The sequence below is a fragment of the Herpailurus yagouaroundi genome, unplaced genomic scaffold (assembly GCF_014898765.1).
Source record: "Herpailurus yagouaroundi ecotype Mexico unplaced genomic scaffold, PumYag 28, whole genome shotgun sequence".
NCBI lineage: Eukaryota > Metazoa > Chordata > Mammalia > Carnivora > Felidae > Herpailurus > Herpailurus yagouaroundi.
Genome location: NW_024412376.1, coordinates 89,180,156 through 89,197,454, shown reverse-complemented (window position 1 = coordinate 89,197,454; position 17,299 = coordinate 89,180,156). Strand labels below are relative to the sequence as shown.

At 36.4% G+C, this 17,299-nt stretch overlaps 1 protein-coding gene across 15 annotated transcripts in view; it reads left to right on the top strand.

Moving 5' to 3' along the window:
- PDLIM5 (PDZ and LIM domain 5) overlaps positions 1 to 17,299 on the top strand; it is a 224,962-nt gene that overhangs the window by 163,398 nt on the left and 44,265 nt on the right. For 14 of the 15 annotated variants that reach the window (XM_040478180.1, XM_040478245.1, XM_040478244.1 and 11 more), the window contains one exon: positions 6,608 to 6,795. In XM_040478180.1, coding sequence (XP_040334114.1) covers positions 6,608 to 6,795 — 188 coding nt within the window. Of the gene's footprint in view, positions 1 to 732; positions 865 to 6,607; positions 6,796 to 17,299 lie in introns of all 15 variants that reach the window. The other variant, XM_040478297.1, reaches the window with a different exon arrangement.

Here is a 17,299-nt window from a genome sequence, read left to right as displayed (position 1 = left end):
GCACAAGTGGGGGGAGGGGCAGAGAGAGAGAGGGAGAGAGAATCCTAGGCAGGCTCTGCACTGTCAGCACGGAGCCCAAGGCAGGGCTTGAACCCATGAAACCGTGAGATCATGACCTGAGCCGAAACCAAGAGTAGGACGCTTAACTGACTGAGCCACACAGGCACCCCTGTTACTGGTTTTTCTTTAAATCACCTGTTCATCTCTTTCCATTACTGCCATTTGTCTAGGATACTTCTCAGTTGCATGTTGTGGGGTTTGTATAATTTTTAGTTTTTCATAATCTGAAACAGAATGAACTATCAGTAGATATTTTAAGTTTCAATTGGTATTCTCTTCTCCCACAAACTGATTGTATTTGAGGGTAATCTAAAGTCAAACTATTCTAACACCCCTCCTCCCCCAAAAAGAATAGTAGCTTTTTATTTTTGTGAGATTCTGTTTTTACATAATGTCTAGTAGTCTTTATAGCTTTACATGCTTTCTAAAAGATTGTCTCAATCTAAACTTTGGTGAAAATCTAGTCATTTCCATATGAATGAGTCAAATAATAGAATACTCTTTGCCCTTCTTTTTATCCTCTTTCTACTGCTTTGTTTTTTCTGCCTGTCTGTAAAATGCTTCTGTCTGTAGCTCTTTCTGAAAATGTTTCCAACCATAGACTGTAAAAACTACTTTTTGCTATTGGTCCTGTGATTTTTCGTCTTAAACCTCTTTCTGAATGCTCACCAGGCTCTCCAGTCCTGATAAATATCACACACTCTTGGATGCACTTAGCATCAGCCCTGTTTCCAAGCCTTTAGCTTTTTCGTACCTCCAGGCCTCCAGGAAGTCAACTGGCTCTATCCATGTTAAGGAAGCAAGGTACTGTGGCAGCGCATATCACAGTGGTGGTTTGCTGTGAAATACACTGCTTTCTCTCTAACACTTAACCACTATATTAATAAGCCAGATGAGAAAGTCCTAGAGCGGATTTGTGTTCAGTTTTAAATTAACTGTAAATTCAGTGCAATGCTTATTGCACAAGCATGTTATTTTGTATGGTCATTAACTTTCCTTTTAACCCCTTGTGACATTTTTTAATAGCACATTTGATGTTGGTATGAAATTATTAGTAGTTTTGCAAGTATTTAAATTATAGTGGAACCCTTCTATTGCGTGCATGTAGTTGTAGTAGAATAATCAAATGTTTAGTAAGATACACCTTTATACCTTTTGCAGAAATGAAAAAAGAATAATAAAACAATTCATTTTGATTGGTTACTACTTATAGTACTTAATACGAAGTTTTTACTGGGGCAAACAACAATTTCACCATATCTGGGAAATTCTGAAACACAAAATTAATTTTTTTACTAAACTTAACCATGATGCCAAAAATTATTAGGCATAATATAAAAAATAAAAATATCCCAAGTGTTCACTAAAGGTGTAATCTTAATGAAATAACTGTATAAAATCATTTCTGATGGAACATAAAATTAATGATGGGGTATACAACTATGACTATAATTAGTAAAAACCTGATATGATTTGGGCCATCCACTGATTATGTGTTTAGAGCCTATCCACTGCTATGGAGGTTTTCAATATACTTAATTATATGACTTTTTAGGAGGATGTTTAAATAGAGGGAGAGAGATCATTGTCCATTTTTCTCTAAGGAAAAAAAACCTCCCCAAATAATTTTATATTTGTGGAATTGTGAGTGTTAATTGAGCAGAAATCTTTCATCATCAGAGCTAACTCTGTCTGTACAGAGACAGGCTACTGACCACACTGAGAATAAAAAGTCCCTTAGAGAACTTAATGGAATGTTCTAGATATTCTCTCCAGAAAAGTACCTATTGCATTTTTAAAAAACTAAGTGACCAATGATATGTTTTGATTGATACCAAGTGGAGATGGGAAAACAGAAATAAGATGGAGAAAAATACTAGTTATGAGACAATATTCCCTTCATTAGTGCCATGCTCAGTCAGCCCGTATCTTCATATTCCAGTAAGTTATTTTGCACTCACTATTTAATATAAAAGAATAACATTAAAATTCTTGCAACCCTTGCTTGATGAGAGAATTTTAATGTTTTTTTCATTTACCATTGCAAAAACAAGGACAGTTTTATGACATTTTCATACATAGCTTTTACATGCAGTCTGTCTTTAAGTAGAGATAGATTACTCTGAAATAAGTGAATCCTAGATAGTTTTCCCTTCAAGTAAAACATTTTGTTGTTTAAATAAACTTCTTGTTTAAAAAACAAAAAAGATGTGCATGCAGTAATGGGCTGACTGACACTATCCATGCAATAGGCACAAACTAAACATATTTCGGTATTTGGGAAGGGAAATGATTTTCAACAAGATAAGTGAGTTGGCATTCTACAACAGCAGGAACATTTGGTTCTCTGAGGAGACCTTAGTGAACTCAAGTGAGAAAAAAAAGCAGTTGGGACAGTCACATGTCTTATCTCTTATTTTTCCTTTTCTAAGAGAATAATCTCTAAAATTATAATAAAGTATAGTATACCACCAAACTTGTTTCTTTCTATTGTAGTATATTCAGCATTTTGAATTTTGATACAAAAAAGTCTTAAGGTAAAAAATTTTGCTTAGGAAAAAATTTCTTGCAAACACAATTCAGGAAGGAAGGAGGCTCATGGCTTCTCTCTTTGTCTAGGTCGTTTTTTAGAGTTTTGACAGAAGAATGCTTATAATGATGATGATCCTTCCAGAAATATTCCTTTCCTACTACTTCAGAGTCTACTAGTATATTAATTTTTTGGTAACACTTTAGCCAAAAACTGTTTAGTTTAAACATTGATAATTAAACCTGTGATGTATGGTTGGTTTTTTTTTTTTTTAATTAAATATATAATTAGAATAAAATTTACCTCAGGAGTATTTTTTGAACAGTTTTTCCGTTGAAAATAAACAAAATTTCCAACTGTTGTCAATCTGCAGCCGAAATTTATTTGTTGTAATAGTTAAACAAATGTGGGAAAGGAATGTAAACTCAAAATAAATCAGGTTCCAGACACTGAAAGTTCACTTTTCTTCCTTTTTCTTTTTTCTCAACAGGTCAGTTTTGTAAAGAAACCTTTGCTCTGTTAGTGTATTTTTCTGTGTTGAGTTTTTGTAATATGAAACAAAAACTTTGGTATTCTTGAGATGGAAGTCATTTCCATTTAATATTTCAGTGCTTATTTATTTGACAGACTAGTAAAAATGACTATATTTGATCCTTAGCTTCTGTGGAATTAGCTAAAGGTATTTATGGATTTATTCTGGTTTGCTTATTAGAATCCTTTAGAAGGCATTTTAATTTTGTTTAGAATATAGGTATATCTTCAACAACTTAAATTTAGAAAAAATATATATGAGTCATAATTTCAGAAATAAGATACTAATCTAAGTAGTCATGCCACTGTATTAATAAATTAGTCATTAATTAAAAATATTTTTCTGTTAGTGATTATTATAACATTTTATTCCCAAATATAAAATAATATAGCCAGTGGCTTTATTAACTCTTTAATCTTCAGTACAACGATACCTATTGTTTATGTATTTTCTCTAAGTAGTAGCTAATACTAAAAATTAGGAAAAAAGAAGTTAGCTTTTTTACAGACCTAAGCATTATTTATTCAGATATATGATTGTCTCAATAAAACCTAATATTCTTTCATTACTACATTAAATTTTTTAAGTAGAGATCTATTTCCCCTGGGAATGTTGAGCTCTGCTGACAGTCCTGAATTTAAACGTAAATGGAACAGCCTTCTTTCTTATAATTTAGAACTTTTTAAAAAGTTTATTTATTTATTTTTGAGGGAGAGTGAGAGTGAGCAGGGGAGGGACAGAGAGAGGGAGAGAGAGAGAATCTCAAGCAGCCTCTGAACTGTCAGCACAGAGCCTGGAACTCATGAACCATCAGATCATGACCTAAGCCAAAATCATGAGTTGGATGCTTAACTGACTGAGCCACCCAGGTGCCCCTAGAATTTTATAAGGTCTGTCTTTATAATTTCCTGCTCACACTTTGTATCTAAAGAGTATTGTTTAAGATTTAAACATCTTAGGGGCACGTGGGTGGCTCAGTCGGTTGAGCCTCCAACTTCGGCTCAGGTCATTATTTCAACGGTTCATGATTTTGAGCACCGCGTTGGACTCTGTGCTGACAGCGCGTAGCCTGGAACCTGCCTCAGATTCTATGTTTCCCTCTCTCTGCCCCTCCCCCACTCAATTCTGTCTCTCTCTCAAAAATAAACATTAAAAATTTTTTTAAAAAATAAAGAAGGTGATGGCTCTGTTACACTTGAATTTGAGAGAACAGTAATAGGGAATGATATTTCAAGAAAGTTAAACTAGCTCTAGTATGATTTTTCAAAACTGTTTAGTTTCAGAGGCACCCCAGGACCACCCCCAGGTTTGATGATTCACTAGAGGACTTACAGAACTGGGTATATAGTTGTACTTATGACTAAGATTTATTATGGTACAAGAATACAAAGCAAAATCAGCAAGGGGAAAGGGTACATGGGATCAAGTCCAGAAGAAAAGACACTCAAGTTTCCAAAAGTCCTTTCTCAGTGAGGTCACACAGGATGTGTTCCTTCCTATAGCAGTGAGCTGTGACAAAACGTGCACAATGTTGTTTACTGGAAAAGCTCATTAGCAACTGAGTACGTAAGACAAACTTTTTTTTTTTTAACTTTTTTTTTGATGTTTATTTTTGAGAGAGGAAGACAGGGAGAGACAGAATGTGGGCAAGCAGGGCAGGGGCAGAGAGAGAGAGAGAGACAGAATCTGAAGCAGGCTTCAGGCTCTGAGCCATCAGCACAGACCCCAACTTAGGTCTGGAACCCATGAACCATGAGATCATGACCTGAAGTCAGATCTGAGCTGAAGTCAGACGCTCAACTGACTGAGCCACCCAGGCGCCCAAGACAAACTTTTATTGGGGCTCCTTATTTTGTCACCCTGTGCCTAGTTTATACTGTAAGTCCAGACTCTCAGAAGGAAAGCAGGTGTTCAGCATAAACCATGTTGTTTATACACTTTAGGCACAGTGAGCTACTCTTACCTTTTAGAAAAAAAGTTTTATATGATTGTAGGAAACTGTTTACCGGCCAAGTTCTCAAATGCCAGTTAGAGGCCAACCTTACAAGTGGCCTTCCTAAGACTAGGCAGTTTCAGGTCTGCTTTGTTAGTTTTCATCCCAGATTCAAGAGCGTTGGAAAAATTAGGTATTCTTTTTTTTTTTTCCTAAGTTTACTCATTTATTTTGAGAGAAAAGGAGAGAGAGAGAGAGAGAGAGAGAGAGATTGAGGAAAAGAGAGAGAGAGAGAGAAAGGGGCAGAGAGAAAGAGGGAGAGAGGATCCTAAGCAGACCTGAGCTGAAATGAAGAGTTGGATGCTCAATCGACTGAAGTCACCCACACCACCCCAGGTGCCCAGGAGCCCCTAGAATGGTGGTAGAGTGGTCGTGATTGAATTTGAAATTTCTTTTCATTGAAATAATCTCAACCGAAGCAGTATAATTAAAGGCACTTATTTCACTGGTCATTAATTAGTATCCTATCTTTATTGATCTATTCCTCCAGCTATTTGTTTCAATTATGGAAGGACTTGAGTTTCTGTGCATGGAATTATTTAAGCAACCAGTACCTTGATTTTTGTTCAGAAGTTAGTATAATGTATTCTTATTGTTGTTACAATAATTATTATTGTGATACTTCACTTGAGAGGAAGTGCTATAGTATTATATCATTCCAAAGTACATATTTTATAATTTGAGCTACTTAAAATGATTTTTTTTGAAATGACAATGTGTAATTATAAATAACAAATGACAGGGTAATAAAAAGCCATATGGTCTTCTAAGTCAAACTGGAACCAGCACAGATGAGGCCTCCTGTTAAGCAAATAAATAACTTTGAGTGAGGACAGTGGCGGTTTTGTCTTGTTTATCTGTGTTATGAACATACAACATTGTATGTTCTATTAAGCAGGGGATGTTATCTCTTGTTTACCACTCTGTGGCCAGTGCTGAGCACAATGTCTGGCATGTAATAGGTGCTTAAATGTTTATTCAATGAATGAATAAGTGAGTAAGTATGTGAGTGAAAAGAGTGACTGTTAAGATGTCAGGAAAACTTAGTTCATAAAACTCCAGAAGAATGTGAGAAGGAGGGGGAAGAGATATCTATGCCATTTCATAGAGATTATCAGGGATTCTTTACTAATTAATTGTTTTAATCCAGATGACTCTTCTGAAATGTTGAAATAAGAATAGGAAGAGAGAAATAGCTTCTTTTTTGAAGGGATTGGGTGTAACAATGTTTTAATAGCCTAATTTCTCCTGGTAGACCTTTTAAAGAGAATTTGCAAAGTAGTGAACAAATGTAATCTGACTCCTTTCCTCCTTTCCTGTTTTGTTTTGTTTGTTTCAAAGAAAGATAGTCCCTCAGTCACGGTTTTCTTTTTTAAAATATCCATTAATATTTTTATTTTCCTTAGAGATTTAATAGATTGAGAAAAGAAAGGCTCATTGCTAAGTCAGACTGCTATCACTTCACCAAAGCGTTTCCTTGTTTCCTTTCTAGCAACACCCAGGAGACTCCTCAGCAATTGGTCCCATCAGTAGCTTCAGCTCGGAGCATGCCTGAGAGACAGGAGAGCCCAGCGGCCACTAGACCAGGGGTGGCTGGTCTCACAACTGCTGCTGCCTTCAAACCTCCAGGATCCACCAACGTTATCAAATCTCCAAGCTGGCAACAGCCAAACCAAGCAGGTGGGCCAAAGAAATCCCTTGCTTTTTGTTTTTCTTAAGTGTAATTATGAAAATATCTTCTAGGACGTATGATAGAATTCACTGGCGAAACCCATTCTTGACCATCTCAGCTTTAAAAAGGACTGCATAGACTAGCTATAGCTAGTTTCCTCTGAGGTGTCTCATAAACGTTCTGTGTGTGTGTTTGATAGAGTTGCCATTTGCTACTCATAATTATAGCAATTTCTTTGTTTCCCAGATTACTCAAGAAACATGTGTGAATTGTAAACTTGGGGTCTTACTAACGAACTGTATTGATGGAAGTTTAGCCTTGGAAATACAGCATTTTAGTTTTGATGATATATACAAAATAACAACAACAGAAGCATTTATTGTCATCAACCACTGAAGAAGGAATCTTTGCCTTCTTGTCATCTGAAGATTTATGAGGCAAAATTGCAAGAAGGTTACAGTACCAAAAAGAGCACATATTTTATTTTATTTTAATTCTATTTAATTTTAATTTATTTAAGTACAGTTGACATATAACGTTATGTATTTTCAGCTGTACCACATAGTGTTTTGACAGTTCTATACATTATGCTGTACTCACCACAATAAATGTAGTTACTGTTTGTCACCATATAACATATTATTGACCATAGATACCCTGTGCTGTACTTTTTATCCCTGTGACTTATTTTATAACTGGAAATTTGTACTTGTTAGTCCCTTTCACCTATTTCACCCAGCCCCTCAGTGCCCTTACCCTCTGGCAACCACCATTTAGTTCTCTGTATTATGATTCTGTGTTTATTTATCTGTTTATTCATTTTTTTTTTTAATTCCACACATAAGTGAAATCCTATGGTATTTGTCTTTCTCTGACTTATTTACCCTCCAGGTCCATCCATGTTGTTACCAAAAGGCAGGATCTCATTCTTTTTTATGGCTGAGTTCTATTATATATATATACACACCACTTTTTTATCCGTTCATCTGTTGATGGACACCTGGGCTGCTTTCACATGTTGGTTATTATAAATAATGCTACAGTAAACAAAGGGATTGCATATATTTTTTTGAAATAATATTTCTGTTTTCTTTGGGTAAATACCCAGTAGTGGAATTACTAGATCAATGTGCTATTTCTATTTTTAGGTTTTTGAGGAATGTCCATACTCTTTTCCACGATGGTTGAACCAAATTGCATTCCCACCAGTAGTGCACAAGAGTTCGCTATTCTCCATATCCTTGCCAACACTTGTTGTGTCTTGTCTTTTTGATTTTAGCCATTCTGACAGGTGGAAGGTGATATGTCATTGTGGTTTTGATTTGCATTTGCCTGGTGATTAGTGATGTTGAGCATCTTTTCATGTGTCTCTTGGCATCCGTATGTCTTCTTGGAAAAATTTTTATTGAAGTCCTCTGCCCATTTTTTATCGGATTATTTGTTTTTTGGTGTTGACTTGTTTAAATTCTTTATATATCTTAGATATTAACACCTTATTAGATAGATCATTTGCAAATATCCTCTCCCATTCAGTAGGTTGCCTTTTCATTTTATTAATGATTTCCTTCCTTGATTTTGGTATAGTCCCAATAGTTTATTTTGGCTTTTGTTTTCCTTGCCAGAGAAGATGTAACTAGAAAAATGTTGTGAAGCCTGATGTCAAAGAGATTACTGCCTGTGTTTTTTAAGGAGTTTTAGGGTTTCAGGTCTCACAGATCTTTTTCTTTTTTTTTAATTTTTTTTAACATTTTTTTTATTTTTTGAGAGACAGAGCATGAGCAGGGGGAGGGGCAGAGAGAGAGAGGGAAACAGAATCTGAAGCAGACTCCAGGCTCTAAGCTGTCAGCACAGAGTCTGACATGGAGCTCAAATCCATGAACCGTGAAATCATGACCTGAGCTGAGCTGAAGTCACCCAGGTGCCCCACAGGTCTCACAGATCTTTAATCTGTTTTGAGTTATTTTTCTGTATGGTATAAGAAAGTGGTCCCCTTTCATTCTTTTGCATTTAATTGTCCAGTTTTCCCAGGAATATTTATTGAAGAGATTAAACTATCTTTCCCCCTATTGTGTGTTCTTGACTCCTTTGTTGTAGATTAATTGATCATATAAGCATGGGTTTCATTCTGGGATCTGTATCTATTATTCCATTGATCTGTGTGTCTGTGTTTTTGCCAGCCAGTACCATACTGTTTTGACTACTATAGCTTTGTAGTATACTTTAAAATCTGGGGCTATGGGGCATGTGGATGGCTCAATCAGTTAAGCCATTGACTCTTGATTTCAGCTCAGGTCATGATCTCATGGTTCATGGGATCGAGCCCCACATTGGTCTCTGCACTGACAGTTCAGAGCCTGCTTGGGATTCTCTCTTTCCCTCTCTCTTTGCCCCTCCCCTGCTCTGAAAAATAAATAAATAAACTTAAAAAAAATTGGGACTGTGATACCTACAGCTTTGCTCCTTTTTCTCAACATTGCTTTGTCTATTCAGGGTCTTCTCTTTTTCTATACAAATTTTAGAATTGTTTGGTCTAGTTTTGTGAAAAATACTATTTGGATTTTGATAGGGATTGTATTGAATCTGTAGATTGTTTGAGTAGTATGGATATTTTTAACAATAGTAACTCTCCCAGGTCATGAATATAGAATACCTTCCCATTTGTTTGTATAATCTTCAGTTTCTTTCATCAGCGTTTATAGTTTTCAGAGTTCACAGTTCTTTTACCTTCTTGGTTAAGTTTATTTCTAGGTATTTTATTATTTTTGGTGCAGTTGCAAATGGGATTATTTTCTTTATTTCTCTTTCTGGTAGTTCATTAGTGTATAGAAATGCAACAGATTTTTGTGCATTAATTTTGTATCCTGCAACTTTACTAAATTTTTTTTATTAGTTCTAAGAGTTATTTGGTGGAGTTTTTAGGCTTTTCTATACATATTATCATGTCATCTGCAAATAGTGACAGTTTTACTTCCTCCTTCCCAGTTTGGATGCCTTTTATCTCTTTTTCTTGTCTGATTGCTGTGACTAGGACTATGATATGTACTATGTAGAATCAAAATGGGGAGAGTGGACATTCTTGTTTTGTTCTTGATCTTCGAAGAAAAGCTGTTAGCTTTTCACCATTGAATATGATGTTAGCATTGGGTTTGTCATAAACAGCCTTTATTATGTGAAGGTATATTCCCTATAATTCTACTTTGTGGAGAGTTTTTATCATGAACAGATGTTGAACTTTGTCAAATACTTTTTTCTGCATCTAATGAGATGATCATATGGTTTTTATCCCTCATTTTATTATAGAGAGAGAGCATTCGAATAATAAGAGGGAACAACCTGGGCTTTATCTGGAAACCTGAATTTTCAATCACTTCTACCAATAGCTTTAAGTAAAGTCACTTAACTTCTTTGACCCTCTGTTTTCTGATCTGTAAAATCAAGGCAGACTAAATAATCCCCTGTTTCTCCTAAAATGAATAAAAGTGATAGTTACAGGACTAAAGGACTCCTCTTAACAAGAAGATGGGATCATATACTTAAGTGCCTCTAGTTCCAAACCCTCAGCCTTCATCTCTTCTCACTCTTTACACTCCCTGGATGATCTGTCATCCAGATTCCTTTTACAACCTAGCCACTGATAATTTAGGGTCCTCTCAGTCCTGAACTCCATATCCTCAAATTTGTTGACCTACTTGCTGTTTCCATGTGGCACCTTAAATGCAGCATGTCCAGAAATATTATTACCTAACCCTGGGAATGGTACATCCACTAGTCACCAAAGCTCCAGTGTAATCTTGAGACCTCCCATCTCTTACCCCCACGTTTTCACAGTAACTAACACCTAATGATTTTACGTCTTAGTATTTCTCAAGTTTCTTCTCTCCTCTCTGTGGTGAGAGCCATTGCCTTGGTCCGAGCTTTTGTCATTGCAAACAGCTTGTAAGTAGTTTCCCTGTCTTCTTCTCACACCATCAGTCTGTCCTCCATACTGCAGCAGATACCTTTGTAGAACTCTGATTTGCCCATGTTCCTCTCCTGTTGCAGATGCTTTACTGTGTTTCTCCATCCCTTAACTTACCACGGAAGTCCACTTTCACTTTGGCTCCTGCTAACTTCTCAGTGTCGTCTCCCACTGCTTCCAATTTGTAATCTGTGCCATAGCCTTACTAAAGCATCTCAAGTTACTGACACATGCCATGCTACCTTGCCTTAGAATGCTCTAGTCCTTCTTTAGAGAATGTGCTTTTTACTTAGACTACTACTGAATTCTAGCCTTTCCTCATCAGTGTTGGGAAAAGTATTGATTGAATATATAGAAGGGTCTGCTTTTAAATATATATATGTATATTTTAAGAATTGCTTTAATGATTGATCATTTATTATTATTTAAGACTCATTTTACAGTTGTAAGAGTGATTTTTTAGTTAATTTAGGAATTCTATCTTTTGATTTGTAATTTTCCAGTGTTTAAACATATCAGACACTAACTTTGTTTATTATTAATAAATTATCTTTAGATAAATACTAATTATTTATATTAAAATTTATTTCATAGTGTCATTTTGAATGGTTTTGAATTATTATGTGTTACTAATTTTGCAAGGATAAGCTAAAATTTTTTGTCGGGGGGAAACAACAAATAGGCCATTGCTTATGGTCTGGACTATTTTAAAGAAATGACTGTCGTCTTACTTTCAAAAACTTAAAATATTCAGGGGCACCTGGGTGGCTCAGTCGGTTAAGCGTCCGACTTCAGCTCAGGTCACGATCTCGCGGTCCGTGAGTTCAAGCCCGCGTCGGGCTCTGGGCTGATGGCTCAGAGCCTGGAGCCTGCTTCTGGTTCTGTGTCTCCCTCTCTCTCTGCCCCTCCCCCATTCATGCTCTGTCTCTCTCTGTCTCAAAAATAAATAAACGTTAAAAAAAAAAACATTTAAAAAAAAAAAACAAAAATAAAAAACTTAAAATATTCAGTCTGATATCATTAGCTTCTGAAATTTCTAGAACTGTTAATTGATTTAGCAAAACCTGTTCTCTTGGGGGAAAATGCCGACATCTCAACCCCATAGTTTGTTGTTGTTGTTGTTTAATTTTTTAATGTCTTTTTTGTTTTTTAATTTTTGAAAGAGCACAAGTGGGGGTGGAGGTGGGCAGAGAGAGAGGGAAAGAGGATTCGAAGCGGGCTCTGCACTGACAGGCTGACAGCAGCCAGCCCGATGTGGGGCTTGAACTCCAGAACCGCGAGATCATGACCTGAGCCAAAGTCAGATGCTCAACCGACTGAGCCACCGAGGTGCCTCCAGCCCATACATTTTTAATTATTTACCACTTACTTGAAGTTTATTTATGACTGGATATTTGCTGCAATTATTTTGTATGTGTATTAGAATATAGAGAGTAATTTTAAGAAAAATTTCTTTGGTGTAGTAATTGGAAGGGAACAGGAGAATGTTTCTTAAAAGTGAGGGAAAAACTATATGAGGTAGAAACTAACATTAACTTTGTGCACTGCAGAGGGCAGAAAATATATGTACTGCTTTTGGAAATTCAGAAACTGTGGTTAAAATAACCGCTCTTTTAAAGTGAAAAGAAAAAATCCCAATTGAGGTGGAACTCCTGGAGAATACACTACAGCAAAATTACCACAAGAGGGCAACAGAATCCTGTCTTCTCTGAGTGTAATTTGCAGTTAATCAAAGCAGTCAAATAACACAACTATAATCATGATTCATATGGTTAGTATTTAAAATACTGTACTTCTTACAGAAAATACAAGTGAATTTAATTTGAGCAAAACTATAGCAGTATAAAATACTACATATTATATAACGTTAGAAAGCATTAATATTACAAAAAGAAAACACGTTTTGCCATTGTGAATCATAGTTGAATTATATCGTGATGCTTAGCTCAAATTAGAAAATATTTGCAGAACTCTTGCTGTTTATCTTGCTCTAGGTGCTGCAAACTGGCATTTAATGTGTACTATGCAATGTAAAAGTTACTTATTTTACACTATTTTGTAAAAATTGTAAAACAAATGTAAAATGCCCAGCCATGCAAATTGTTGTATTCCACTCTACCTAATAGTATACCATGAAAAACAAAACAAAAACACCTCAGCATCTATTCTTACTCTTTGATAAGTTTAAAAGCATTCTAATGCAAATGAAAAGGTTATTTGATTTACAAGGGGAGAGCTGTCTCATTGGGGGCTCTCATGTTCTTCATGGTTCATCTGTGAAAACTACATTGTGAAAACTACACATTGTGTAGTTTCACATTGTGAAAACTACAATGAAGGGGAGGCAAAAGCTGGAGAGGCCAGTTGCTGGCGGGTGGACTCAGAATAAAACATTGGTTTCTCTCACACAGAATTTCAGGCTTCTTTCTCTTGATAGTTTATAGCTGTGCTCTAATGTGGGGGATAAAGATCCCCCCCCAAATCATTCAAATAGTGACTCTTATCAATGATGTCGTTTTAGCATAATTCCTAAAGTTGTGTGAGAAGGATGAGATAAACATTACTAAATTGCAGTCTATAACTGGCTTGGTTGATCATGAAATCAGTTTAATGGATCATAGCCAGTATTTTCATTAAAAAATAAAATAAAATAGGGGTGCCTGGGTGGCTCAGTCAGTTGAGCATCCAAACTCTTGATTTTGGCTCGGGTGATGATCCCAGGGTTGTGGGATCGAGCCCCGCTTTCCAGCTCTGCGCTGAGTGTGGTCTGCCTGAGATTCTCTCTCCCTCTACCCTTCTACCTGGCTTGTGTGCATGTGCACACACACTCACTCTCTCTCTCTCTCAAAAATAATTTAAAATAAATGAAATAAAATAGAAGATATAAGAATATTTTAATGTATTAAGTATTTTACGTAGTAAGGGGAGGTATCATGTTAGGAAAATGTGGTTTTAGTTTATACATGCATGGAAGTAAGTATACAAACATGTATTTTGGGTCACAGTGTTTCTTACTATGTTTTAGTAGTTAAAACACTTGGAAGCCATTTATTTAAATAAGTATTAGACATACTTTTGTGTATCAGATGAGTAATGTAGTTTGGAAATGATAGCCCTCCCCAAACTGCATTGAAAGGGCTGATTGAATTTTTAACACCTACTAGTGTGTTCTGAATCTGTCATAGGATTCCATTACTTCCCCTGAAGTTCTGACTTTGAATCTTAGATCCTTTCGTTTGTGATGTTATATAGCTTGTGTTACCCAAGAACTTAGTAATGCTATACCAGTTGATAAAGAGTAACTAGGTGTATTTGTAACAGCATTATAGTTTGATCGGATCATCTTCTTTTTCTCAGGCATGTATTTTAACATACACCACCACACATATACAGACTTGTCCGTGACTGGCAAAGACCTGACTATTTTAGGATGCAGGGTGTTCAGGAGTTCATAGTCTGCATAAAAGTGTTAAGATACAAAAGAAGTAAGAATCCAAGCTTGAGTTTTATGTAAGCTGGCAAATACTGCTTCCTACTTGCCCTGTGCCTTTAATACTTTCATAATTCAGATGTAGTAGTCTCTTTGGAAATATTAACTTGATCTAGGAAGATACATAAAAGGTGACATTCTTCTTGTTGGTTTTCAGAATTGGGGATTTATACTTTTTTAAACTTACATTTTAATTCACTATATTTGTATGTCTAATAGATTTTGTAATGCTTGAAATCTTCACATTGAATATAATTAATAAGTGGTTAGATAGGTATTTTCAAGCCTGCATAAATTTTATGGTTTAACTTACAAATATGTTCCCGTGTTTATGTAGGTGATCTAATTTGCTGTGTAATGTTTTCCCTAGACTCTCTGTAGGTTATGGATTCCATATTGGGTAAGTTTAGTTCATTTGATGCAAATATAAAATACTACTATCTTACCAAATATAGTCAGATATTCTTTACAAATCCAGTCTTAAAGTCATGAGGAGCCATTAGATTTTGGAAGCACATCAGTTTTCTAACTTTAGTTTAATTATATAGAAAATGAGAATGTCTAATTCATTAAGATTAGGGCTGTTGTTCCTTGAACCCACTTTGCTGACAGGGAGTGGCTCTGAAAAATAGGAGTGCCTCCCCTGTGGGGCATGAAATTCAGAAGGCCAGGGGTGTTCCCTAAATGGAGCATTTGAGCCTTCAGTTTCTTTATCTGTTAAAATAAGAGGCTAAAAGAGTCCCTCATAACATTGTTGTTATGTACATATACATATATACACAAACGATATAACACATATTGAAGTTTGTGGTACATAGACGGGTACTCAAGAAAGATTAAGTTTTTACCCCTCTCTTCCTGGTAGTGACAGCATTAATAACTTACACTGTTACCATCTAGCAGAACAGTTCTGCTCCTGTGACTTCTCTGCTTGAAAATGTTTTGGGCTCTCTGCTTCCCACACATTAAATGTTTGGCTTCTTAACAGAGCTTATGGTCCCTTTATTGCCTTGTGCCAACCTTCTTCTCCAGCCTATTTTGTAATACAGTTCTTCACGTTCTCTGCAGTCGTGTCACACAGTTCAAGAGTTCATACCATTCCTTGGGCACACACCTCTGTACTTGGTAAAGCTGCTCCTTTTATTTAATGCTTTTCCACTCTTCTACCCCTGAAAAATTTCTCTTCACTCTTTGAGACCAGATGTTATCTCCTTTGTGAACCTTTCCTGAGCCCTCTGAATAATTGGCTATTCTTTCTCTCTGTCCCTACAAAATGTTGATGATGGCTTTATTATAGCATCCATCATATTCATTGTAATTGTTTACATATGTGTCTTTTACCACTGTTTTTAGATCCCCTTAAGGACAGGGACCAAGTCTTACTACTCTTTGTTGTACAGTACTTAAACAATACCCAGCACAGTTCCTAGGCCTTTGGTAAATGTCAGTGGCTGAGTAGGTAAGTGGGTGGATAGGTCGGTTTGTCTTATTTTGAACATCTTCTTCGTATATTTTGAGGAATTCACAGGACGTTGTTCTTTCCTCCTACCAGACTTGAAATTCCCACTAGTCATTGAGCAAAGGTGGACGTGCTGTCTGCCAAAGGCTGCCATTAAAAACTACACATATGCCCAGGGAGCAGAGGACCCCACTCTCTTTGAAGCATTAAACTGCCATTAAGACTTTAGAGTTGTATGTATACAGTACTATAACTAGTACTGTATTATTTATTTACAGTAACTAAAAAATTAGTAATAGATCTGAAGCCCTGTTTTCTTTTTTTTTTTTTAATTTTTTTTTAACGTTTATTTATTTTTGAGACAGAGAGAGACAGAGCATGAACAGGGGAGGGGCAGAGAGAGAGGGAGACACAGAATCTGAAACAGGATCCAGGCTCTGAGCGGTCAGCACAGAGCCCGATGCGGGGCTCGAACTCACGGACCGTGAGATCATGACCTGAGCCGAAGTCGGACGCTTAACCGACCAAGCCACCCAGGCTCCCCTGAAGCCCTGTTTTCTTAAAAAATATGGGAATATATGGCCTATAAGGAACCAAGCAGTGGAATGCAGAGGAAATATTAGGCATAGTTGTTCATTTTATCAAGGTGGACAAATTAACTTGGATGCAAAGCACCAGTAAATAATAGAAATTAGCAAAAAAAGGAGCAAAGAGTTAAGTCAGATTACAAGTTCCAGATCAGACAAGGAGGTCTTAATGGAGAGTGAAGAAAGATACCAGTAAAGTTCCAATGATACAATCTTGAGATACAATATTTGTTTATATTAGTTTATAGTGGAGTCATATTTTATGCAAGAATAAGGTGTTCATGTTTATGCCTAAAGCAAAATCGTATCACATGGCAGTGCCCCTTGAATATTTTTAGGAAGAGGCCAAGTTGGAGAGGGAGCAACGTACGCAGAAGCTCTCGGAGAACTTGGCTCAAGTCATTCAGTCTAGATAGTGGCCAGAAAGAAAGTTGGATGGGCTAGTGGGGGTCTGGTCAGAAAAGGGCTTTGAAAGTAAGACGGGATTGATGCTGAAAGGAAGCCCTTAAAAGATTTGTAAACTGGAAAGTGACCATCAGATTTGCAATCATTAAAAGATCATTAATAGTGTTAATGGGTTTAAAAGCTCATTATGACCTCAGTGTAGAGATTAAGATTGGAGTCCTGGTGACTAAAGAGGTTGTTGAGATAATCCAGGATAGAGATGCTGATAATGAATATTACCCTGGGCAGTGGGAATGGGAATGGAGAGAATTCCAAGGGCAAGAGAATGCAGTTTAACACTTTAACCTGATGGGAGGCAAGTTCTAACCATTGCTCTTCAGGGAGCTTTATTCCCTTTAGAGCATTTATCCTGTATTAAAACACTGGTAGGGAGGTGCCTGTGTGGCTCAATCAGTTAAGCATCCGACTCTTGATTTCAACTCAGGTCATCGTCTGACAGCTTGTGTTGGGCTCCATGCTGACGGCACAGAGACTGCTTAGAATTCTGTCTGTCTGTCTCTGCCCAACTCTCTCTCTCTCTCTCTCTCTCTCTCTCTCTCTCTCTCTCTCTCTC